The following is a 27454-nucleotide window of genomic DNA, read 5'->3' as shown; positions in this document are numbered from 1 at the left end:
CAAAGATTTGTGCACCAATCAGCTCTGTTGATTACAAGAGAAAATTATTAAAATTAATTAAAAATGCTTAGTGTTCCTTTTTAAATGTAGTATCTGCAAAAATATGTTCTTTATCCCAAAACTAATTAACGGTACAAGGCTGACACGTCAAACTTTCCAGACAGTTAAATTAATTGAAAGCTTATGCACAGGCTGTATTTGAAGAAAGAAACTGCAGACTGCGCAGGTTGTTAGTGACTGTTGTAGCTGGTTGTTGCACAGACTGGGTGAGCTCTGGGACACCATGTGGGTAAATGGTAGGCAGCACCATTATGACCTCGGCAGTCAGTAAGCCAATCAATCACAGCTTACCCTCTGAAGCCTACAGCAATCCTACTGGGTACGTTAGTGGCACAAAGATATCCAGACTGAGGCCAAAATATCTTGCTGGCCCCTCCAGCTTAGAAGACATCCTCTGCAGCTGCTGGGTCAGTACAGGATGAAGCCAGGTCCCCCATTCCCACCTTCACCTGCGCTCTTCCTGCTAAAATGAGCCCCATGACCACCACCTCCCTTTCAGTCTAAGGCTGAAATCTCTCGGGCAGCTCCAGCGTCTTGAGGTTTCCCTGGAGAGCTACCAAAAAAAATCGTTTAATAGGTGTGTTTGAGCTAAATTAGAGTCAGTTTTGTGACTCTAATTAAGGCTCTCCTAAGTAACTTCATTTTCTGAGAGCAAACTGCATGTTTTTCAGACAGTTTCTCTCTAGAAGTGGGAACACAGGGGATTGGTATGCAGAAAGGCCAACATTTATACTTATTCCTATAGTAACCAAGGCCACCCTGGAGCTGGTGAAAGAGCTTCACCTGCAGGGAGGGGCAGACGGGACAGGTGACTCTAAACTGACCAGCAGAGTATTCCATTCCATATACCTCATACTCGGTATAAAATTAAAATTTATTTTTTCATTAAAACTGTAGCTTTAGTTTCCATTCCATGGGTCTTTTTCCTCTCATTTTCCTTTCCCCTTTCCCTGGGAGTGGGAAAAAGGGAATTGAGAGCTCCAACTGTACAGTTTTAGCTGCCAAAATTAGCCAGGTCGGGGCTAAACCATGACAATAGGTTAAAGGACTCTGAATATTTTGCTCTACTCTGATGTCTACCCATGAGGATCACACCTATAGGGGGTGTTGGGGATGCTATTTCCTGAGGACTGTCAAAAGTGGGATTCATGCAAAATTTCCATAAAATGCAAAAATTATGCATTATTTCAACCAAGATTAAAAGATAACGTCTCACTTTGTTGAGGATATTTGGTTTGAGCTTAACCTCTTTTGAGCATTCATATGACATAAAATAATACAAAATTAAGCACTCAAGATGAAAAATTTCATGAAAGATAAATTCAGATTGAAATCTCAAAAAAATCATTCCTGAAGGTGTTAGAGGGGTTTTTTTAGTATCATAGAAAATGCTTTATTTTTTATTCTGAAACAAAATTTGTTCAAAGCAGTTTTATAAAACATTTCTATATTTACAGAGTTATCTATTCTATTGGAATTTTGTTCTGTTTGAAATAATAATAACGTAAGTGTGACAAGGAATTGTAAGATACAGTATTTTAATTTAAAAGAAAAAAATAAATCCTAAAGCAAAAAAAAAAAAATAAACTGAGGCCACCTATTGACAATACTAGGTAAAGAAAAACAAAATTATATAATTATATATATAAAACCAAGAACGTAATATCTAGGAAATTCGGTGTTGTGAATGTTATTAAACATTTTATAGTAAGGACTTTAAAGTGAAAGATTCTGATGATGCTTTAATGATTTTCCACAACAGAAAAAAAGTATGAAAAAACCAGTTTAACCTGAACTAAAGATAAAAACATTTGACAAGGTTAATGGTTAATCTATGAATTATATCTTCTAGGGATAATCGGGGGTTTTTTTTGCTTGATGTGTTGTTTAATATTGCTGATGCACATCAAATGTGATAAGACAATTATTCTCAGAAATATATTTTTGCCAGTCTTTCACCGATAACATAGTAGGAGTCACGCAATTTAGGTTGGGTCACAGCAACATCCTGAAGGCTCACGTTTAACTCTATGTTGCATGTGCAAGTATGAATTTGTGCAGCACCTCTTCCTATCCAACCTGCTGCACAACAGAATGATCCATTTGCTGTTCTGTGGCCTGAGAGAACTGCTTTTTCAGGTGTCAGATGCCTTAGCCAGCTTGCAAAATATCCATGGCAGTTTAAACAGTGCTATGTTGAAGGACGTTTTTCTGACTACAGTAATGAGGAAGAGACGACTGTTCAGTTCCGGTTTGTCACAGTGTAAAATAAACTGATGTAGAATAAATGGTAGAAATAGAACCTGTTACTGCAAATAGAACTGTCTAATATAAGTTATACCAACAATTAGTTAAGCTTCAGTGAAAAACAAACATCCCCTAGATATTAGAAAAACATTAAATCAGAGCAGTTATTTTTAAAGCATCCAATATGATGAACATTTGGCAGCTCAACTGGTGGCTAGTGGCTTGTGGCACCACGTTGCGCTGCCATGAGACAGAGCTCGGATATGAGATGACCGCAACAACACCACTCCAAATGCTGGGCTGCAGCAACAAAATTTGTGATAAAGCATGACACTGGCAGTGCCAAAAAGGAAGAAATTAAAGGAAAGGTTGAACTGTGCCACCCTTCTTAACTGCTTCCTTGGCCTCATTGAGTTTCATGAAGCATGTCCAGCAATTTTCTCGCACAGCCAGGTAGCAGTTCCCCACAAGTACACACCCCCGGCGACAGCAAGAAAAATTGTATGTACAGGGGATTCTGTCCTGGGGTAGAGTGATGGACCCAGTCATCAACAAATTATCTATAGATCACCAGAAGTCTATGTAATTTTAGAAATAGGGAAAAATTATTGTGGTGGTATTAGTTTCCCACCCCCAAAACAAACACATACAGATTACAGTCCAGTACAGATTAAAAAAAAAAAAAAAAAAAAACCCAAAAAAAACAAAAACCAAAAAAACCCCAAAAAACAGTGTGAAAGAAAATAAAAGCATGTATGTGAACCCATCCTAATAGCACTGCTGAGTTAAGTGCTTATGGAGAAAGCTGTAGGTTATTGGATTTGAAGGCTGGTGAAGTTTTATGGTCTCCTTCTAGCATTGGAAAGTTAAAAGTATTAACATCAACATTTTCAAACCCAGGGCCTCCAGTGAAAGAATCAATCTCCTGCTTCATTCCTATGCACGTAACCTGCTTTCCAGAGTGCCTGTGGAAGATGTAGATGGTCAGAGGTCTGAAAATGCAGCTGTTTATTTAGGAGTCCAATCAAAGGATTGCTGCTTCACTTCTAGAGCTAGACTTAAAAGTTTTGGCCCTGTCATCTTTGGGCTTCAATTTCTTCATCTGCAAAGGAGAAATGATACCTATCTGCTAAGAGTGGCGAGGTGTTTAATCCATGGATGTTTACAATATGTCCTCAGCTTTGGCTGAAATTCCTGGCTTCTTTGCACACAAAAGCCTTTGTGTGTGATTTTGATTCTGGCACCACACTAAACCTTGGTTTATATGATATTCTTTCATATGTCTCAGATTGTTATGAACACAACTACTGCATGGGTGCAAGAGTGGTAACCATTTATTGTAGTCACTTGCACAAATTTTCTACACACAGATTTCAAAGGCGGACTGAGACAAGTTGGGAAGCCAGTTCTTTTAACTTTCTGATTTCTGCTCCGTGACTGAAGAGATTAGATTATTGGAAAACAGGCTATTAGCACTGGCTTGCAGCCAAAGGGTCTGCTGTGCATTCTGCAAGGGGTGCTGTACTCACTGTAAATTAAGGAAAAGAGCTAGGTAAATTACTCCAGAGAGGAATGTTCCCTTTGGGAATTGTCCACAGCAAATGAGAACTGTGGTTGGTGAGCAAAGAGCAACAGGGAGAAGAAAAATAACAAAAAAGGTCAGAAATTTCATGGAAATAAAAGGCCCTTTTTCTTCTCTATACTGAACACAAAGTTAACAAGCTTTAATGTTTGTCAATCCCTTTTATACTGCTTTCTGCATATCCAGACCCAAATAAAACAAATACTCTGAAAAATTACCATGTAAAACCATGCCTAAATTCCAACCTCATTTGAAAAAGCACATCAGCATATGGTTATCTTCACACGTGTGTTACAGACCCCTTGACTTCAATTAGACTTAAATACCTGATTAAAACTAAGGACACATTCTTGAATAGAGCTTGGAGCAGACACGTATCTTCCTGAAGTAGGTAAAACCCTAACTCTAAACATAGTAACTTTGAAAATAATGCATTGACCTTCTCAGCTATTAACTCATTCAAAGTTTAAACTATTTTTATTTTTTCGACTTGTCAATATTTTAAGGCAATTGTATAGTAGATAAAATATCAAATATTTTCATCATAATAACTGTTTTCGTGGTGTTCCAGAGAGCAAAACCATTATTCTTGTCTCCTTTTTTTTAAAGGATTTAAAAAAAGTTCTCTTCCCTAATTTCCCTAATTCAGCAAAGGAAATCATAGCAATGTGAATTCAAAAGTAACTTTTTAAAATTAATGTTCATGCATTTTAGATCACTGCCATTATATCTGGGAGTAAGATTCCTACAGTACATAGAGTTAGCAGCCCTGTTTCTTTGTGCCTCAGCAAGAGATCCAAGACAGATGATAATTTCATTGCTTTTTTTAATATAAAGAATTTCAACTTTGAGATTATTAAATAGTTTTATAAGAGGCTACTAAACTATATCCTGATAGAAAGGAAAACAGATTGCTTTGATTTCAGTAAGAATCAAACTGGTGTCATATAAAAATGAGAGACTCAAAGCCCGTTCATTAATCTCAGAAGTATCTTTTTCAGTTTAAATCGGCTGTTTACTATGTAATGCTTTCCATACCAACATCTTATGTAACACTTCATACAGAAAGAAAGCGAGTACAACAAAGGTGTTCTCACAGAAAATTAGAAAGAGGTGTTCAAAGGAAAGCCAAGTGTAAAGCAGGCAAAATGATCAGGGGAAATGATTAGAATGTTTTTCACTGACATCTGAGAAAGAAAATATAAATATTGCAAGTCATATTGTGATTTCAATCGTCTTTAAAGAACCCTGAGAATGGCATATAATCAAATTGCGACGGCAGCAATAAGACTCCAAATATATGTGCAGTTCTGTCAGACCTTTCACCCTGAGGTCCTCAAGGCACTTTATAGCGATCAAATAAGATGCAGCTCCATGATGTAAGTAAATGCTTTAGGGGTCATATTACCTTTCTCTCAAGTGAGTGCAGCAGCTCTTTAGCAACACATATTTAGAGAAGAAAGGCAATGTGCTGCCTTTTTGATGGCTGCTATAACCAATCAGAACTGAGAAATCTGCGGAATGTCTAGGGCTGAAATAGCATCTCTTACCAGCAAACCCAGCACGATTGCTATTTTCCTTTTTCTGATTTATATTGGGGAAAGTGACACCGGGATGTCTTCATGATCTTCATTTCCATCAGGAACACAGTTACTTGGTCACAAAACAAGAACAGCACTGTGGTAGACCCTTCTCCAATTTTTCTGTTATGACTTTATAAGCAAAGAACGACTTCATGAAAGTTTAGCACCAAAAGAGTTACATTGGCATAGAACAGGGCTGAGATCAGATATGTTAAAGCCTCAGTTATGCCTGTTCTTAGAGATAAAAAACACTCCACTCTATCTTAGTGGAGTGTTCTTGCCAAAACCAGCCTTCCTGAGGCACACTCTACAACAACGCCTCTTTCTCTAAGTAGAAAGAAAAGTCACTCTGTAATTAAGCTTTCTCCCTAAAGTATCCGATGCTATAAAGATATCTGATACTGGAAATAAAGGTCCAATGGATCAGTAGTTGAAAATGGGCATCAGTGAGAGTCAACTGAATTATCCAAGGCAAATTTCATAAAGCCTTGGTAGTTAATCACTGTGGCAGTCTCAGGGAGGCAGTATAATCTCAGCTGAATGTATGCTCCGAATAAGAGGTCAGACATCTTTCTAAAAGTGTGCTGTAGTTTAACCATAAATTATTGTGCCTAAGAAAGGAACCATTGAGTTGGTCCTACAGTTTTAGCTATGCACCTTCAGACATCCCTTACTGCTGTATCCATGGCTAGGGGCTGCATGCACTGGCGAGCCGGCTGTTTATTCGCATTTTGCCTTAAGATAACATCAGCAATATCATCATTTTCTTACGCACAGTGGGTTGTATTATGCTCATCAATCTGATTCTGATGACATAAAAAAAAAAGAGAAAGAAATAATTGTGGATAAAAGCAAATAAAATTGCCATATTTTTAATATAGGGTGATGATCCAATGTTTTCTTTGTGATTTGAGAACTACTTGCTTCACAGGAGTTTTCAGAAATAAAATAAACTTCAGTTTCCTTAAAACAAACTCCACATTGTTGCCTTATGAACAAAATTGGATTTTTATGTCTCATAAGGTTTCAATGTAGCATATCTGCTGGATGAGGCATCAGTGTAAGCAAACAGATGGTAGGAGACTTGTTGATTTTACCACGATATATTTGTGCAGGATAGAGAAGGGGAAAAATCCCAAAAAAGTATGCTTCTGATTTCACATAATTTTCTCTTGTTGTATCTTAGTCACTTGTCTAATGCAGGTTAGCATTCATATGAAATTACTGGCAAAACAAAAGAAAATTAACAGTACCTTTCCATTTTTTTAAGATCTCAACATATATCTAAAATTCTTCAACCATATGGTCTACTCCTCAGTTCGTTTATTCTTTAAATCAGAGTAAATGAAGACAGCACCAGTAAATTAGTATTTTTAAAAGGATGCAAAGATGGATTGTTGTTTCATGTAAAAAAATGGAGTGAAACTATGGAATATTTCACTTTCAAAAAGCAGAAGGAATAACAAGTTATTCACTGTTCCTAGTTGGTTTTTTTTTTCTAAACTACAGCAGACATTCCACTGTGTTTCTGCAAACTACCATCTGGGAGGAGTGTTTAAGGTGCTGTCTTATATGGAGCTTGGAGACACCACTACCTTAAACAGCATATTCCCTCAGCCAGCGTGGCTGTGAGCAAAAATTACCTTTATTATTATAACCTCTCTTTTTACACTTTTCTTTCATCGCCATAGTGCTGTGGCTCCTGCTCTGGAAGTGTGGGGCTAGATCCTTCCTCTCACTGATGTGGGGGATATGCATTCAGATCTGGGCTAAGTGGCTGTAAAGCACTTCTATTCTCTACCAGCAGTTTCACATTCAAATTGTATGTGCTTATGCTATAATCAACCATAGGGCAATGGAATAGCAAATTTTGAGAAACAGTTGTTTTCATTGTAATCATTATGTTGTCAGATAACACAAATTTTAGGGGAAATTATATCCCAGCAATGCCTCTGAAATGATGTATAATTGAAATGTTGGATGCTCTTAAACATTCAAGCATAGCTCCATAGGAACTCCATAGGAATTAAGAGCTCTGGGGGTTGAGATCCCTTTTAGCTACATTTTAGCACCTCTGAAATGTTTTTATCTAATTTTAAAAAATTAAGGTGCCTGTACCTAGGGCCCCATTCTGGGATTCATCTCCCCTGGTTGTAGGCACTGAAGATTTGGACAGCCAAGATTGACTCATCTGTGCAGGCTCCTCAAACCTCAACACAGGTCTTGTTGGGTTTAACTCTTTTATGGACAAGACAGGGAGATCCTCTGGGCTTGGGGACACCAAACTTTGTAGTCACTGGAGGCAAACAGACACTTTTAGCACTCAATCCATCTGATTCGGTACTGGGTCCAGCTCTGTTCAATATCTTTATCAATGACCTGGATGAAGGCATTGAGTGCACCCTTAGCAAGTTTGCAGATGACACTAAGCTGGGTGAAAGCGTGGATCTGCTGGAGGGTAGGGAGGCTCTGCAAAGGGATCTGAACATGCTGGATCACTGGGCTGAGACCAATGGCATGAGATCTAACAAGGCCAAATGCCGGGTCCTGCACTTGGGGCACAACAACCCTATGCAGTGCTACAGACTAGGAGAAGTCTGGCTAGAAAGCTGCCTAGAGGAGAAGGGCCTGGGTGTGTTGGTTGACAGCCGACTGAACATGAGCCAGCAGTGTGCCCAGGAAGCCAAGAAGGCCAATGGCATCTTGGCTTGGATCAGAAATGGCATGACCAGCAGCTCCAGGGAGGTTATTCTCCCTCTGTACTCAGCACTGGTGAGACCGCACCTTGAGTACTGTATTCAGTTCTGGGCTCCTCACTATAAGACGGATGTTGAGGCTCTGGAGCGTGTCCAGAGAAGAGCAACGAAGCTGGTGAGGGGGCTGGAGAACAAGTCTTATGAGGAGTGGCTGAGAGAGCTGGGGTTGTTTAGCCTGGAGAAGAGGAGGCTGAGGGGAGACCTTATTACTCTCCACAACTACCTGAAAGGAGGTTGTGGAGAGGAGGGAGCTGGCCTCTTCTCCCAAGTGACAGGGGACAGGACAAGGGGGAATGGCCTCAAGCTCGGCCAGGGGAGGTTCAGGTTGGACATCAGGAAAAAATTTTTCACAGAAAGGGTCATTGGGCACTGGAACAGGCTGCCCAGGGAAGTGGTTGAGTCACCTTCCCTGGAGGTGTTTAAGGGACAGGTGGGTGAGGTGCTGAGAGGCATGGTTTAGGGAGTGTTAGGAATGGTTGGACTCGATGACCCAGTGGGTCCCTTCCAACCTAGTGATTCTATGATTCTATGATTCTATGAATGATCAAAAACTCTGGCTAAGGATGATATGGTCTGGGAATTGCCATGTAATGTTCAGTGACTAGCTCAGTTGTTGACGTTTACGCTTTCAATGCCTGCAGTGAAGGGAAACGGTCAGATTACTTATTTGGGTCAAATGTCACTGTCCTGAAAAATCAACAGAGATGTGCCAAATTATCTAGTGGGAGATTTGTTCCTTGAGGTACATAAGAGGTCTGACCACCTGGAATTCAGCAGGATTTGCAATGAAGTGATCTGTTTGTCTTAAAATGAAATTACTGCTGTTGGCTGGTCTTAGAAGAGAACTTCTCCTCCTCCTTTTCACTTTCGAAAAATTATGACAATGGCCTCTTGCAAAACTGTCAAGAGGATTAAGGTGGAAAATGAACTGATATTTGTATGAGTTTTAAGAGGGGCATTCTTGCTTCTACTTCTTACTGTTATTATTTTAATGTGAATACAGTCACTTAGGGGACTTTTGCACAGCGTTCTAGTTGCTCTCACCTATCCAAGCCCACTATCTTAGAAATACTCCTTACTAACGCTCCACTTTCTTGAAATGACCTTTTATTTTGTCCTTCTGTAGGTTTTCCAGAGCATAAGAATTTCCTCTTCCTTACTTTCTGAAGCTTCTGTATGTGCACCAAGGGAGGTACAGAAGAAGATAAATTGCCTTACATCCTGCCTTACATTCATCATCCTTGCCACTATCAGGAAGCTCAGGATGTCTTCCTCACTCTCTCCTCTTGCTGTCTATTGGCTCTAGAGTTTAAAGAGTATTGGCACTTGGAAGGCTATAAACAAGCTCAGAAAGACCAAGGCCTAAAGACGACTTCATGGATTACTGTCTCCTGCTTTTGGACAGGAACAATGTGTCGTGCAAGACCAGACCCAGACTGTAGCAGTCACTTTCTGTCAGACAGCTACTGACTTCAGCCAAGTGCCAGAGATGGCCCTGCCTCGGCAGCACCTCAAAAAATGCACTGCACCCACTGAAGTCATGTCCATCACCATCCATGCTTTGAGTCTACCCCTGGCTTGACAACGAGAGACAGCAATGTTTGCTTCATTTTTACTGTGTGCTAGTCTGCAGCGCAGAGGGGAAGCTGCCACAGGCATTATCCTCCCCTTCACTCTTGACACCAGCCTGACATCTGAACTAGTAAGGAGGGTATTAAGAACTTCTTTTGCCACCTCCCTCTCTCTTTTACTTGCTGAAACCTGTTTCAGATGATCACAATAGCTATATCTTCCCCTTTTCTTTCTCTGGGAAACCCTCAGCACCAATCTTTACCATATCAAGTTCTACTCTTTTTCCCTGCTGTGGCGCTGAAGCCAGCAACTTGATAAGCGACCATGATTAGTGATGAGAGTACACAACAAGTCAGCATATTCCTGCTCAGCAGCATGCACACCAGTCTCCCAGTTGCCCAGCTTGATTTTATTTATTTCATGAGCAAAGATCTATACTTACATACAGAAAATAGTGGCTCTAAGTCTGAAAAGTCAGAAGTAACTGTGAAACTAAGATGAAAAGATGAACAAGACAGAAAATCTAAGAGACTATCTAGACATTTTCTTTAAGGCAGGGGACAAGGAGGTAAAAGGGGGTTGTCAGCTTCTAAAATTAGAAATGATACCTTACATGCTTTATTTCTGAGTACCAGAAATTCCATCCTAGGAGAGCATCATGAGTGGCCTGGATGAGCCCCAGGTCTTTTTGCTTGCAGGACCTACGCAGTGCAAGTTGGACACTGGAGTTCAGTCCATTTTTTACCCCTTCTGTATTGGGACTAGCACACCATGCTCACTGTAAACTGACAATATATAATGTAATTAAAATGAAAAAAAAGTCAGTATCACGAACCTTTGTTGTGGTAGAAAATTGTCCTACGGTATTCACATGCATAGATGTATACCCGCTGTTCTCTATGTCCCTATAATATCATGGTGGTTTTTCAGTAACAGAATCGACTAGAGTGTAGGTACATTTATGCATCTTAATACATCTCAGTTTGTTGTTAATGCAGTCTTAACCTCAAAATTGAATCCACTGGAAAGTGACTTCTGTCAGCATTACTTCCGAAGCGTCTCGTTGTCAGCCCAAGAACACTGTTAGAGTTCATCCCTTCTCTGTCACTAGTATCACACTGCACAATAAACATTTAAGACACTGTTTAGTCAGGACAATTTTAGAATACAATAAAAGTTACAAATTCCACCAAAGCAGTGCTTCTCTTTTCCCCTGTAACACAGGACAATGCAGCAAAGCTGCTTCTTTATACGTTTTGGGATGGGGAGAACTTGGGGTCTTGGGGTTTGGGTTTTTTTTCTTTTCAGTTTTTGAGGCAATCCAGAGAAAGGCAAAGAAGTTCAAACTGGGGCTCTGACTACTTCTGCAGCCTGATACAAATCATTTAAAACACATTGGTCAGAATAGCACACTCTACCCATTGCTGTCTAGAAGATTTGCAAGCATAGTGCACACATTACAGAATGCTGTCTCTGCACTGGTTATTTATAATAATAACACACTAATGCTCAAATTACACTGTGTTCTGGCTGCTGCCTGCTATCTTGTCCTTTCCTACAAGCAACCTAGAGGTAAGACTTTCATATGCCTTTGTAAAGCGCCTGTTGCTGCAAGCATTAATAAGAGCTATCACTTACGAGCAGTTACTTACACTTTGTTTAATCTCTAATGGATTCTTCTAAATATTTACAGTAGAAGAGTTGTCAGACCAAATGCTGGAAATTACTGGCAACTTCCCAACAGCCCAAACGGAGAGAGGAGAGGAGAGGAGAGGAGAGGAGAGGAGAGGAGAGGAGAGGAGAGGAGAGGAGAGGAGAGGAGAGGAGAGGAGAGGAGAGGAGAGGAGAGGAGAGGAGAGGAGAGGAGAGGAGAGGAGAGGAGAGGAGAGGAGAGGAGAGGAGAGGAGAGGAGAGGAGAGGAGAGGAGAGGAGAGGAGAGGAGAGGAGAGAGGAGGAACCCACTCATTACATTCTTCTGTGGGTTTTAGTAAGTTAAGGTCTGCACTGTAGCACTGAGAAGGGATGGTCTAGACAACTGTGCATTCACCAGCCTTGAGTTGTATTTCATCTGAATAAAATTGCCTTTGTTCTTGCCACTCTTGATGGAAGTGCTTTTGTTTGCTTTGCTGACCCTGAGGTAAATGAACTATTTGAAAGGCCAGTGGCTGCTGCAAAAGGTGGAGGAACTCCATACTCTTTGGGAGTGTCAGCATAGGACATGGTGCTGTTTGGTGTTGGTTGTGTTGTGCTCTACACTTGAGGAGTCTTTTGGCTGATAGATCTGGAACCTGTGATACCGCTCCATCATTGTAGCTGCCTAGCACAGGCTGATTGCAGGCATACAGACTATTAAAAAAAAATATAAAAATCTAAGCCCATGAGGCTGAAAGAAAGCCTTAGGTGGACCACCTCCACAGTCTCTGAAGTTGCCTTAGCTCTGATGTGCAAGACGTGTGTGAAAGAGGTATGAAGGAGGAATAAGAGGATGGGCAGCAGTAGGAACCTGTGAGTCCTGGGAGGGACATGTCTGCCAGCAGCAGCTGGCTGGCAAATCACCCAGCAGGCTATCCAGCTGTGCCCAAAAAAGTGGGGCCCCAGGCAGTCAGAAGGAGGGGATGGCGGCTGTGTCCCTGCTTTACAGCTGACAGAAGTGCTGGTGCATGGGAGGGGGACCTGAGACAGGAGGAACTTGGGGGACCTGAAACAGGAGGGACTTGTGCGGCTTGCTGTTTCCCACTGTGACACAGCAGGTCTGTACTTACACAAAGTCTTGAAGGACTGTTGTCTCGCTTTGGAAAAATTTCCATTGATTTGAAAATGAGAGCTTTGCCTGCATAAAGATCTGTGAACTTATCCGGATATAGAACTTTCCTGTAGTATTTGCTATTGTAAGGGCTTGTCCTAATTTTGAGACATGTGTATGTGTGTGAATGTGTATGAATGCATGTGTGAGAGGGAAAGAAATCTCACTGCCTAGAACTGTTCTGCCAAGATAAACTTTGGAGCATTTTATAAATTAACTCTGCTCTATGTGTTTATTTTTCTTTTGGAGATTCTAAAAGGAGACTGTTCAACTCATCTTATTAGGGGCAGCATATTTTTTTAAAGCAAAAAATAAGTTCCTACTCTGCACTGGAAAGTATTTGCTATTTTCAGCTAAAAGTATTCTTTCCTTCTGACCTGGCATATTAGATAAGATTTATATTTCTGACCTGACATTAGGTAGTTAAGATTTATTCTTCTATATTAACTTTACTGAGCTTGCAAGCTATTCATTTACAGTGTAGGGAATATATTTATGGCAGAAGCAAAGAAAGTTCACTACAAAGTAGTAAAATATGTTATTAGGAGTGTCCCGTAGACTGATGAAAATTGTGAGTACCCTTGCAGCTGGCTCCCTTCTGGCTTTTTTCCTTCGTTGTTATTTCAACTTTAAAACTTGAATTTGAAGTCAGTTTCAATGGTGAATAACTTAAAAGAGTCCAGATGATTCTAATACACTCACATATATATACATACATATACACTGTGATTGAGAGGTGCAGGGAAGGGGGTAACAAGTGACTTGAGTTCTCTCTGCGTTCTGCTGGCAATGACCCAGGCATAAGTAACGTTGGACCTCACTGTCCTGCCAGTGCAAATCAGGAGGGACTCCACTGAGGTATAAAGCTGGTGTGTGAGCAAGAGCTGAATCAGATCTAGAGCTTTCTTATATCCAAAGGTGTGGGCCCAGGCAATTCATTAACGTCCAACTGACATAAAGAGGCGAACCGCAGACTGTGATGGAAACCTGGAAGCACTTCAAGCCTCTATAGACAGAAAGTTGGAAAGTTAAGGGCCTCCTATTGAAATCAGTGACAAAACCTCCCATTAACTTCAATAGGATCAGAATCAGGCCCTAGAAGTGCCTTGAAGCCAAAGAACTGGATGGCTCAAGATATAGATAATAGAAGCTGATGACTTTCACCAATGCAAACCTGGCCATGCTTGGTTTAGACTCAAAATTGCTTTTATCTGATGTTTGTTTGAAACTGTACGCTTTGTAAAACCTTCAAGAACTGGCAGTTGTGACAGCTGTCTCAGCAAAAGGCTGACAGCTGGACAGGGTGTGGTATTTCCTCCATCCCCACATCTTCAGAGGGAGTCCATCTTAAAGAGGAGGAAGCAGCACTGGCCTGACTAGAGAGAGAGCAGTGCTTGGGCTCTGCCCTTAACCAGAGGTTTTCTATTTCAGAAACTGTCAGACTAACTCTGTAAATCCACTTAGACTGAATAACTGGGGGAGGGGATTATGGCTCCACAGCAAGCCAAGAGGAGGAGTAGATATTTCCATTTGTAGACATAATTCATCTGCTGTCAGAAGAGAGAATAGAGATGTGCAGAGCTTTGAGGATTTAAATGTGTCAGAGAACAGGCTTTATATAGGGAATGTCAGGACCATCTGACATTACGAAAGCTGGGAATTGCTTACAGAGAGCAGCAAGCAGTGCTGCACATTGCAGTTCTGTAGATGAACTCTGTTGCCCATCTTTTCTGGGACACTGTATCACTCAGCAGCCGAGGAGGGTGATCCTGTAAGTTGTACTGAACTAAACTGAGCCCAGTTGCCCTGCCATCCGTCGTGGCACTCCCTGACAAAGTCATGGGGAAATGCAAAGCGTTATGGAGTCAACTTTCCTCCCCTTCTCCCACATTTTTGCAAACTGAACTTTTTCTGCTGGACCCTGAAGATGGGTCCTGCACTGATTCTTGGAGAGCAGTAGAAGAACTGGGTGAATATTTCAATATTTGTGCTTGGCCAAATAGCCATAGCCATGTTTGCTGTTAGCTGATGCATTCAGAACTGTTTACCACTTCCCAGACTCCAGCCTTCATATTCTTGTATTTGATAGACCTCGGGGCTATGTGCTCGATTACAACATGCAAACAATTCCAGCTCCCTCCTGACTTCTACCAGGCCTTGTCTGACAAATACTCCAAGGATTCACATCTTTTTGTATATGCAAAGTTTCATAGCTTGTTTTTACAATCTGTCTTTGTAAATCAAAGAAGTTGTTCACTGCTTTGTTTCTCTCACCAAGAAAACCACTGCTATCATCAAGTCATCACACTGCAGCTCAAGGGCATCCGTTGTCTTTCCACCATTTCTCCTCAAAACCCTGGGCTCAGAACCGTAAGTTGCAATAACTTGTGGCTTGGTATTAAAAGGGAAAAGTAAACTTGCTTGTAGGTACCAACAGGAGAGTGAGGGAGAGAGAATATTAAGGCTGAGACAATGTTCTTTTGGGGTGACACTAGAGAAGAGCAGAAATTGATAGAGTGATAAGAACATTTCAGAAAATCATTTTTAAAAATATTTTTTAATGCATTTTCACGTACCCTGTATTGTTGCAGGCTAATTTGGGTGTGTCTGCTCTGGTTCACAACATTCACCTGCTAGTTCTCCTTTCCAGTGGGCTTGGGTTGGATCCACGCACACTGTGGATAGTGAGGAGGACACAAGCCATGCTTGTATTAAATCAGACAGGATAATGGAGATAATCAAGAATTTCTCTGCCACTTGCCACTTCAGAAAACACAGCATTTGAGGTTTATCTGTGCTTGCTTATTTTGCTAATCTGATTTGGTATGGGTTCTCACTCTCCAAAGTACTTCAATCGCTGCTTTGAGAAATAGTGCCCAACTTCAATATGTATAGAAAGAGAGGGAAGAGGGAAGCCTGAAAACTGCAACTGAGCAAATGGCAAAGTAAGAAAAAACTCACAGGCACACAGTCCTGGGGCAGGATGAGTAAGTACAGCATGGGTAAAGCAGTAAAAGTATCCCTCCTACACTTTTAAGTGGCAAATTGCAGCTGTTTTCTTACAAATGACAGTAGAATACCCTCATGCACTTTACAAGCACCTCGCAAAGAGAAGTGCAGATTGCACTGCTGCTCTTTTTCTTGGTGAGTGAGAACAAAAATCTCCCACCAACTATTGTGTTTTCCTAATAGCCTGTATAAACATTTAGGCTGGATTCTCAGCACATGCAAATTTTATGCTGGCAGAACTATGAGTTATTTGCTTACTGACATGAGTTGTAACTAGAAGCGGAATCAGTCCCTTAACCTTTATGAGATGTTTATTCTCCCTAAACGAACTGCCATTAGAAACAATGCAGAAGATCTAATTGAAAACCTCCTGTCAGTTTGGCATGTGCCTTATGATCATGACATTTCTATTCTTTTATAAAAGGGAGGAATATTAACATTCCCTACTGTTCCCCCAGCACATGCACAGATGCAGGTACACATACAACCTATGCGCGAGGACATCCCCACCTCAGGAATATCAGCAGCAGTGCTGCTAGGTGGTCACGGGGGCAAGGGAAGACTCCTTCTCTAGCACCATGGATTGCCCCTGCCCAGACCCCAGCCTAAGGAACACTGTTTTCCTCTTCATTGGCTGAATGACATATCCAGCCCAGTGATACACACCATATGAAACACCAGAAAGGTTTCACCTTAACACATTGAAAAAGGGAAGGGTCTATATAACTTTTTGGTATAGTTTTAAGTATGCCAAGCTCAACAGAAAGAGAATCCCCTACAAAACTTCCAATGTTTTGTTCTTTTTTTTAATTTAGTGGGTTTTTTAACCTGTATAAAACTAATGACTTTGTTTTCTGCAACTAAGCAGAACATAAAACAATGGGAGAAGAGATGGAGTTTTCAAAGGGTGAGGTTATCAGGATCCTTTTTACTTATATTTTAAGACAATATCAAAGTGAGAATACTTGAAGAACACATCAAGATTTTTAATTTTTGCTTGTATCTAAGTGAATTTTTATACATGTAAATGTATATACACAGATAAAGATATGAACATGTAAGGCAGACGGAAGATATGACTAAATGTATAAGGTATAATGTACAAATATATTTTCCATCAAAATTGTGATTTTGTAAATATTTTGTGAATGGTTTTAAACACCACAATGTGCTTTTGGTAAGCATGTGGTTTTCTGACACTGTAGTCAAATGTTATATAAATGCTGATGGTCAAAAATATCTTTTTAGAAAATCGTGGGCATAGACAGCATAAAAGAGTTTTTACAACTTTAGGACTACAGCTGTAGGCTTAGTTTGTTCCTGGGGATGAAGTGCATAAGCCAGAGTAGGCTTATATAGGAGTTAGGGAGTGTGAGATGGAAGATTCTTCTGAATAAGCTCTCTTACGTGCAGTACTGCAATTTCTGTGGCTGATGTCTTTTGGACAAGATGTGTCCAAGGTCTCTGCATATTCCCGGATGAAAAACACAGACCCTTTTTGGTACACACAGCAGTAACCACAGTCAGTCAGGGAACCAGGGAGGAAGGCTCAACCAGCAAGTTCCATTGATGAATAACTTATTTTTCAACAAATTATGCAAGGCTCCAGAAAGGATTATGGATTGACTTTCATAATGCTTGATGGTCTTTCAGTGGTAGCTATGGTTGGAATCCTCCTTTTTCACATAATCTAGGAAGCACGGAAATGCAAGACCACTCTTTCGATTAACCTGTTTTATCTGGACTCAGGAGTGATTTATACTGAGGAAGTAATGAACTTCTCCACTAGCTGGGAAGCTGGAATATTATGTGATTTCAGAAAGAGGTGAATAGTTGCCTGTCCTCATCTCCAAAGGGTACAGTTTGCGGTTTCCCTTGTGGCCAGTCAGATCCTGGCAAATAGGAGTAAGAAGCCCCGCTCCAGTCGCTCCCCACCCAGCGCTTCTAACCTCCATAAAGCTTGGGAAGACCTGTTTTCATCAGAGTATCCAGCTAGAGTACACAGAAAAATTGTAGAAGAAAGCCTGTTTTAAACTTCCTCCATAATTTTCAAATCCATGGAGTGATTGAGTCCACTTTGACATCTAAGAGACCACATAACCATAATATATGTCAACACTTGTTACATTATTTCCTGAAATATACTGAACTCAGAGTTAGTAGTGTGACAACTTACTTATTCTAAGAAGTTGGGGGTTTAAAGCATGATTAGTATCTCAGTGAATTACAATGAAAGAATATGGTACAGACTCATGGAAGAGAATAAGCATTCTTAAGTCATGCAGATTTCACTGGTTGTTAGCAGAAAGAAGTTATGCCAACAGAAGAAGGGAAATATTTTTGTCCACAATCTCTCTGGAAGAACTTGTTTTTCTATTTACCTGTTCCTCAAAGCAATTTTGGTCTTTTTCTTAAGAAAAAATATATGACCTAAGCAGCCATGGGAACGTCCAGTTGCTGATATTCACTTGCAACTGAATCCTACTGATAAATTCTTACACCCCTGAAGCTTCCCCTCGATAGGTAACTTGAATAACACGTTGAAGTTGTTTCACTCCTCAAGCCAAGGCCTTGGGCTTAAAAGTGCTTGTCCAGGACATAGCACAAGTTATAAATTCTGGACTTCTGTAGAGAATTCTGCTTTTGCTTCTAACACACTCTCAATTCTGAAACTTGTTAATTGCTCAACTCTTTATAAAACATAAACACAAAAGATGAATGTGTGACTTCATTCTGGACTGCAAAACAGAAGCTGGTTTTTTGCAAAGTCTCGTATTGTGTAATTTATTTACCTTTCCTGCCTTCAAGGCTTTTTGTCTGTCAGATTTTATGACATCTGTGGTCATTGTGCCCAGCACAAGGAGGCCTCATCTTAGTTGATTATTTTCACTTCTGAGTTATACTAAAATTTTCTGGAATCCTCATCCATCTCCACGTATTTGCTAAATACATGCACTTAACATCATCTGACTCCCATGTTACATAAATACTCTTTGGTCCCACTTGGTTCTATTTTGGAGGCGTAATTCTTCACTTGGCTGTGTAACACAAAGTAAAATAAAAGCAGCAACTCCTTATTCAGTGGCATAGAAAAAAAGTGAAATTAATTATGAACATTCTAGGAAAAGGAAACAAGGTTATGAAACACTTGCCGATGCTGGTGTTTGCAATCTTCATAAATAAGCAATGCAATAACGCAGGGCAAGTGTGCGTGGGAGGCGTGCTGTGAAGAAACTGGCTGTTTTCCTCTCTCTGACCAGTTGAGCTGTTATGAATAAAAAATGTTGTTGCTAAAGAAACCTGTAATAAATCCTGCTGGGAGTATTACATGTGCTGATAACATACATAAACTTTGTAAACATATTAAAGTGTCAGATTTTAGTAGCTCTGGTTCATGTGGATGTCCGTAAGTGTTAGTCAAGAAACGCAATGGAAATCTTGTTCCACGAGCTGACTGCTCCTATGTTTCTGGTTCGGACAAGAAACTTCTCCTCTTCCTTCGACTTAAAACAGAAGCTCACTTCATAAGGGAGATGAGGAAAAAGGGACTCAAGCTCTACAACTCCTGTAACTTCCCACCAAAATGCTATCACCAGAGAATCTGCGCACTTGGTGAGTTATTTGGAGAGAAGTGAGGTGGGCGAGCTGGTGCTTGATAAAGGATTTATGCTATTCTGAATATTCCTACTTTGTGTAGCAATGCCCTCCATCGACGCCTCCATCAAAGTACAGTCGGCAGCCCTGAAGGAGGCATTTAAATTGCTTTTTAGTAGGTGGGAAGAGTTGGGTGGCTCCAAAAGTGACTGACACAAAACAGCACCCCAGACAAAGGATTCTCGGCCTTGTCACGGGGAAAATGCCGAGGTCAGAAACTGTCTCAAATCCTGGCTGCCTAGGAGGGTTAGGTGTCCTGGCACTGGTATCCCGCCATTCAAGCCAATGTATTCTTTAGCAAAAGAAGAGAGAAAGGGAGACTTGACTCTGTTCTTTTGAAACGTAGCAAAGAGACAGCAGCCTTGATATCCTTATTATATCCAAATCATCAGCAGCTAAAATATTCAGCCAGGGGTTGGAAACCTAGGTTAAATTAATTCTTTTATCTAGCATTACTCTAACCTGTTTGATCTCCACTAATAAATTGACTTTTTATTGTCTGGCTTTACTTATAATCTCTGGCCGTGTTGTTGCACGTGTTTTAGTTAGCACAGAAGAGAAAAGGGCTCAGGGGGCCTGGGTGCAGGAGCAGGCATGTGAGTGACTATATTCAGTCTATATTGATTAATGTCAGTAAGAGAGTGCCTGCAGAGTTCTGTGAATCCCACAGGACAACTTTATATTGCTGTTTTTATTATTTGTGTATTGCCTTTTTAACCCAGATTCTTTAAAAGAAAATCTCAAAGTCTCTGCATAAGGGACCTGAGCTCAGAATTCTCCCATGCCAGGTGGGCCCTCAAATGTCTGAAATCGCATGTAAGAAGCAACAAAACATCTGAGAAATGCCCGTGCGTCAAAGGTGAGTTGGCAATTAAGTAGGGCTTTGAAGGTGAGGGACTTAGGTGCTTAAATCCTGCCCCAGACACACCTTAGGCACCTAAGTCCTGTCCTTGGATCTGAGCCTTGCTGTGTCTGCTCTTGCGCTTTACAGGAAGCCGCAGGAATCACACATCGTTGCTATTCCAACACCCATCAATGAGCTCCTGTTTTATTTTACAGTGCCCCAAAATCAGCTTTAGCCTGCAGGAAATATCAAACGTCTGAAATCCCATCTAGGACCTTTCAAGTTTAAACATGAAACGTGTCAGGACATAAAATTGACACACAATAAGAAGCCTGAAAGGATAAAGTTTATAGCAGCACGCTACCAGAACTCAGAGTAGACCTGAGGTTCGGGGGTTTACTTTCATTTAAAAGTATCATTATATGCATTCCTTTACATTCTCCCTGCTAATTACACTGTTGTGTGGAACCAAAGTATGGGTGCAAGGCCAAGGTGCTACTTGGAGCAGGCAGGACTTGGTGCTGTCACTGCAGCCAAAAGTGAGATTCCCCTTCACAACTCTCCTGGTTCAATTCTGATCCCCATAGCCAAGTTCTTTCCTAGCAGCACTGAACAGATAAGTTTTGTGGCTCCTTTGCTTCAGTGGGTGCTATTTTTGATCACAAGTAAATAACATTAATATTTTCAAATGCGTGGTCTATAGCTCATGATATAGACATTGAAACACACAAAAGTGTTTATTAGTCAGCTATCATATAATCATGGTACAATCCGTCCTTTTTAAGTAGTGATGCTCATCTCACTGCTCACTGATAACAATAAAAATAGGGTTAAAGTAATCATTAACAAAGTCTGTTGGATTTTATTATGGCAAAGTGTCTCGTAAGTAGTTGTACTGCCATTCACAGAAGCTCAGTTATTCAATTATTTATAAAAAAATTGTAGCTCTTCCCTTTTTTTTTTTTTTTTATTAAGAGCCATAATGTGTTTTATGTGAATAAATATTCTCTGAATATTTTTATCTGTGGCGTTGTTTGTGGTAATAGCAGAAAGACAGAATTTTCTATGAAAACATGCATGGTTTCAGCTGTCTTTTGTCATCTGATAAGATTGCTTTGATCTGAATTATTTTGGTAAAAAACTGGCAAAATGATTTTGAGTAGTTCAGATTCCAAAATTAGGAACGAGACAAAAATATTATTTTTCTATTAACTTTTGTATCTCCTCCACCAGGCTTTCACAACTATTCACAATTTAATTTCAAGGGCGAAAAGGACAACTTACTGCTGGGGAAAAAAACTTCTTAAGAACTTCCATCATTTTAACAGATGAATTGTCCTAGTAGTCACTGTCTATAAATGACTGAATATTAGATGATATATAGCTTATCAATGTTAGCAATAAACAGCAATGGTCAAGTCAGCACAATAGCTTTATTAATTAGAAAGCAAAATGAGCATGCGAAGCAAGAAATAATTAGTAAGCCTGACTTTTAAGTCCTAGCTCAGATTTTATTAGGCATAACTTCTGTTATCTTCAGTGAAAAATGACCAGAAAGAAGCGGCAGACCGGGGATTTGCAAAGGCTTGATAGACTAATGACAAAGCTTAAAAGAAATTAATCTCAAAGCTAACTTTGTTGACTTCAGTTGGCTTGGTAGGTGAAAGTAGTAAAAAAAGATGTTCTTTTCATATACTTAAGAAAGAGATTGCCTTCCGAGCAGCCTATGCTTTGAACATTGTACAGAGCATTGGTTTTTCCTATATAGTGGTTGTGCGTATTTGGATCGTGTGATTTTGCAAGTATTCTAGCACAGGAATTGTTCCAAACTCAAAATGTTTCTTAAGGTCCTGCAGAAAAAAAAACCCTCTCCTGCTCCAGCAAAGTCCATGAGACTTTCTCCACTGAAAGCAAAGGAGGCAGTTGAAGTTCTAACCCCATCTAATTAATAATAACAATAGTTTATTCTGCCTGCAAAGAGAAATGGGACTTTTTATGTATTTACTGATATACCATCTTACATCAACGGCTTTGAGAAGATGTGGCAATATACATATTTACAGTTTAACATAAACTCTATATAATATAGGAAGTGGCTTCAGTAACTGAAAGAAACAAAATTAGAAATTATCACCCTTTCAGATGTCAGGTATGAAATGGGAACTGCTCTGTAACATCTTTCAGTCTCTTGGGGTAATAACACGTATCGTTCCACATGCGGCTGGTATACTTCAAGCATAGAATTACAAAAAACCCCAAAAAAAGCAACGCAAGCAATCTATCTCTATAACTCTTCTAATGCTTTCAGCAATGAGTAGTGGTTTCCTATTATTTAATCAAGATCTCACTACCATTAAATATGTTCACCGTTTATGAAACGGTTCTCCGTCTGCTTCTGTTTCTAATGACTGCAATAGGAGTTTTAGTCTATTTCAAAACAAATGGGATCTCGTCCAAAATGAGAAATATAGCTTCATTGCAAAAAAGATGCACTTGTCACCAGCGAAGTATTTACTCTGACAATACTAATATGAAAACGTCACAGAAAAAAATTATCGGTGGCATTAAAATAGTTTGAAAGAGAACTAACAATGAGTAATTCCACTCAAGGATAGATCTGGCTTTCTCAGTGGCTGCCTGCTTGGATAATTTCTGCTTTAAATCCTTGCAAATCAGGTATTAAATAATTTTTCTTCAAAAAAATTGGTAACAACGCCTATATTATACACAGAATATGTAGCATTACCATCTGTGCCATGCCAAACCTAAACATACATGTAGATCAGTAATATACAGATGGTGAAATACTAAAAAATCACTTCCAAAATTCAATTGTAATTAATAATGCAGTTCCTCTTTTCGTGTTGACGTTTTACCTCCGTGTAGCATCTGCAACAGTACTAAAAAATGAAGACAATTTTACCAGTTAGTGTTTTGTCAGTTCTGTCCCATTTTGTTTTATTTTATATAGCAATGTTTTCAAATGGGCTGTTACACATCTGCTGAATTTTGAATTCGAAAGTAGTTGCATGCAAACCGAGTTAGAGAGGCAAAGTGTTTGCAGGGTGGAGCCCTTCACTCGTGACCGTGACCAGAAGCAGATGCTGGAAGATCAGCAATCCAGCATCAACAGAGGAACCAACAGAGGGGCCACCAGAGGAACGACCAAAGGTATGAACATTGTGTGTCACAAAAACACCGTTACAGTAGAAGGCAGAAGGCAATCGCCAACATCAGATACTGATAGGCTACCAATAACATACATCGTAGTAGTTCTGAATCCAAATTGCAGTTCCACTAAGTCATACAAATAAGTTTACTCCCAGATGTAGGAGTTGCGGTGCAAACATAGGATTTTTCTATCACTTTTCTTATCGTAGGAGTTTCCAAATACAGTCCGTGGCTTGCTGGTAGTCCACAGGGTCATGGCAAATGGGCTGCCGGTCATTCACAGACCCATAGCAGATAATACTTCATTTCAGTGAGTTAAAAGGTCAATGGGAAAGGTGCACAGCTGTCAGAACTAAGTTTTGAGGGTTGATGGTTGCCTGCAGAGACAAAGTATTTTGGAACTATTGACTTAATCATACTTTTTTTCTAAGTAAACTGTAATCACTGGCAAATACATAGAACTTATTTATTTGTATGCTATTTTATACTCAGCTGTGTATTAATTTATCTGGTAGGACCCAAACAAGCAACTTGTTAATCTTAATTGCTCTTATCAGAACAAATCCAAATATCTTTGCTAATAGTACATTCGCTTTTGAACTTCTATTTATCTTGTCTGCTCTGTCTAATTACGGACCAAATCCTCTGCACTCCATAGCAGACTTCAGAGAAGTTTTGCCCCTGTACGGTGGACTGTTTGATTACTTCTGATCATGAAACAGAAATTTAGGATGCTTAAACTAGAAACTTCAGTAGGAGTTGGAGAAATGAAAGGACTGCAGACTGGACTTCTCTGCTAAGAAAGATTACTTTGTTAATAGATACAAAATAAGTAATGCTTCAAGACCAGGTCCTTCTGCTGGGGAAAATTAACAAAGAAGCTTTAGTTTATAGCAGCTGAGAGGCTGGCCCAGCGTATTCCGAACTAGTCAGTTCAGGCTCTGTTTTTCTTTTATCTTAAATGTGAGAGTCTACAATGTAATACATAGAATGGAGGACTCAGATATTAAATGAAATGCAGTAACACTGGCTGCTTAATGGCAAGTGGATTGCACTTTGTTTAAAAATACTTAGGTTAGATGGAGATTTGATAACACTTCCCTAGCAATGGGTTTATGACTTACACTTTAAAGACACTGGGCAAAAGCAACAGAAATCCAGACAAAGTCTTCCATGTCACAGATAGAATTGGCAAGTGTTTCCCTTATCTGCACAGTACAGTTTTTTCCAACTTCCAGTATTCAGTAAAAAGGATTCACAGATTTTTAAAGCCAAAGCAATCGGTGCAAGTGGTGACTGTAACCTCGTCTACAATAACTTCCATGAACATTCATACTCTAATTTTCGCTTCACACCAAATAACCACCAGTTATACCAAAGCATGTTTTACAACTGGCTGACCTCAGCCAGCGGACAATGTACACCGTGTCGAAGTGAGGTGTTCTGATGTTAATTTGTTTTCAGCGCCAAATTAATGAGCCGAATTTCCCTTCTGACTCTTTGTAGTTGTGATTTTTCAGCCCCTTGTTCTGCTGCGAATTAACTTCACTCCTGCATTTTGACCAGAACACTTTGAGGGAGCGCTCGGTACGTTCTCCACGTTGTACCAACCAGCGAATTTTCTGCAGATAACACTTTTACTTCTCTTTCCCGAAAATCACGCTACCCAACAGGATGCCTCGCAAAGCCCTGCGTGGGACAGAGATGCGCACCGCGCGCAGCAGCTCCGACGCTGGGAAAAAGCGGCTCCCTCACTCCCAACTCGGGATCCGGCGGGGGCAGCAGGGCGATTTGCCTTCCCCACGGCTCCGGGAGGTGAGCAGCACCGGTGCCAGGCGGAGCCGAGCGGCGCGGAGCGCAGCACCTGCCGCCGCGGGCTGCCCGGCGCGGCGCACGACAGCAGAGGTCGCCGGCGGCCCGGCTCTGGCCCCGCACGCACCCGGTGCCGGCGCAAGGAGCGGCGCAGGGGGGACCCCGCACCCCAAACCCTCGCCCCAAGAGCGGGTCCTGCCCCTCTGAGCCTGCTGTGCCCCCCCCAAGCTGAGCCCCGCCGCAGCGCCCGTCCCCGCGGCGATGGGCAGCCTGCGGAACAGAGGATGCCAGGGGTTAAAGGAGTGGGTGGGAAGCGGTGGAGGCCACGGAGCCCTCCCTCGCCAAGGATAATAAATCGGATGTCCTGACATGTTTTACTTAGCCCTCAGTGCTCTCTCGCTGCGCGGTCGTGGGGATGGGAGGGCTGGAGCCCCAGGGCTCTCTCCTTCTAGGCTCCGCTTTAGGGGCACTTTAGGTGAATCGAACCTTGTGTGCAGGAGGAAAACCGTACAAAGGAGGCTTTCAAGGGCTACCCGTGCCCAGCACGGCAAGGGAGGGAGCGCTGAGCGAAAAAAAAAAATAATAATAGTATAACCCCCCCCCCCCCCCCGTCCCTGCCCGAGGAAGTCCCTCAGTTACTTCTCGCTGATTAAACGCAGGCTGCCCTGTTTTATGACATTTCCTCCGTATCTACAGCTGTCAGGGAAAGAAGACAGACACGACCAGCCCCTCGGCGGTAGGTGTGCAGGAATTGCCTCCCCTGCCCAGGGAACCTCAATGGGTCCCAGTGCCAGCGGGGTGGGATCTGGGGCACGTCCCGGTGCCACCTCCCGTTCTGCCCGGTAGCCCGGTGCCCTCGGAGATGCCCGGTGCTGCCGGAGCTCCCCGCAACCTGGACGGCGCCTTCCCGACGGGGCGACTCTCTGCTGCCTGGCTTTGCCCCGGTGCCGGGGGGCTCTCCTGGCCTCTGGTGCCCCGCGTCGCCTCCTCCGAATGGCAGAGCCCAAGGACCTGCTGCCGGCACTGCCCCTCGGTCCCCCCGGCTCTCTTCTGCTCCCACCCGGGCTGCACCGGACGGCTAAATCAGAAAGGACAAATTCCTTTCGTCCCAGGGGATTAAAAAACAAACAAACAAACAACACAAAAAAAAATCAGGGGCCGCGGCCCCGGGATAGTGATGGGTCACCGAGGGGCATCCCGGCCGGTGCCACCGAGGGGGCTGGTGGCAAGTGGAGGCTGGAAAGCAGCGGGACGCTCTAGCCCCTCGCTACTCATCGCCGGGCTCCAGGCTTAATTTATGGCACTAATCTGTACCGCTGGTTCTCGGGGTGGGGACTTCTCTCCCCGGCTTCCCCCAGGTCGCTAAACGGTGACCTGGAGCGGGGAACGGCGCTTAGGGCTTCACGACATAGAAAGTTACCTGTCGGGTCATCGCGCTTTCCCTTGGGGAAGTGGAAAGACCTAGGAAAGGACGTTCCCCTTTACTAGACATTCAATTATAAAGGAGCAGACGCAGGTCTTCCCGGAGCCAGCTTTGCTCATCCCAGTGAAGTGAGAGAGAAAAGCAAAAAAGAGATCAAAAATCGCCTTCATCCCTCCAACTCAATGAAAGAGCCCGAGATCCGCTCGGCCGCCCCGCGGGCTCCGGACTCGCTTCCAGCGCCCTCGCACAAGCACCGGGGGCACCAGAACCCCCCGGGCAGGTGAACAGCACGACGAGAGCAAACAGAAGTTATCAAAGTATAAATCTCTTCGCACTTACTTCTTCCCTGTCGCCGTACCCTGGAGGCGTGTTGGCTGCCAATGTATTCCATAAAGTTCAAAGTGATAAAAAACCAAGAAATCAGTCGCAATTGCATAGTAACCCTTTGAGAGTTCGTCTTCTCCTTTTCGTTCTTTTTTTTTCTTTCCTTTAAAAAGCAAAATAAACCGGGGTGGTAGGCAGCAAGGGACGAACACAGCAGCAGAAATACCTGCACCGAGATCCAAAGCTGGGCTTGGCCGGGTTGTTGAAGGCTTCTGCCTTTTTTTTTTTTCTTGCCTTTTTTTTTTTTTCTTTCCCTCCTTTTTTTTTTTTTTTTCTTTCTTTTTCCCTTCCCCTCCGCTTTTCCTATTGCACTTTCCAGCCTTCCGCCCCGCTACCTGCAGCAAACCTCAGAGGGGATTCAGGACCGGAGAGGAGCCGAGCAGCCGCCGCCGGGGTCCATGCCGGGCCGGTGGCCGGCAGCATGTTGTGGGGGTGCCGGGGTGCGTGCGGCTGTGTGCGCCGGGCGGGCGAGGTGCCGACAGGACGGATGGATGGATGGCGGTGGGAGAGGAGTGTGCGAGGGCGGGAGCGGCGGCGGGGGGGTGGAGGGGCAG

General features: G+C 42.0%; 1 protein-coding gene and 1 long non-coding RNA gene across 2 annotated transcripts in view; one reads left to right on the top strand and one right to left on the bottom strand.

Moving 5' to 3' along the window:
* Positions 1-27138, bottom strand: part of RSPO3 (R-spondin 3) — a 62256-nt gene extending 35118 nt beyond the window's left edge. Inside the window, exon 1 of the mRNA XM_009562893.2 lies at positions 26856-27138. Within this exon, the coding sequence (XP_009561188.1) occupies positions 26856-26952 (97 nt within the window). The 5' untranslated portion in view covers positions 26953-27138. The remainder of the gene's footprint in view (positions 1-26855) is intronic.
* LOC128851880 (uncharacterized) lies at positions 18954-24672 on the top strand. Its single transcript, XR_008449411.1, has 3 exons — positions 18954-19224; positions 20055-20125; positions 23082-24672. It is a non-coding gene; the product is annotated as an uncharacterized LOC128851880 (long non-coding RNA).
* Positions 27139-27454: the final 316 nt, after the last annotated feature.

Source organism: Cuculus canorus, chromosome 3 (assembly GCF_017976375.1).
Source record: "Cuculus canorus isolate bCucCan1 chromosome 3, bCucCan1.pri, whole genome shotgun sequence".
NCBI classification, from domain to species: domain Eukaryota; kingdom Metazoa; phylum Chordata; class Aves; order Cuculiformes; family Cuculidae; genus Cuculus; species Cuculus canorus.
This window is presented reverse-complemented; position numbering and strand designations above follow the sequence as displayed.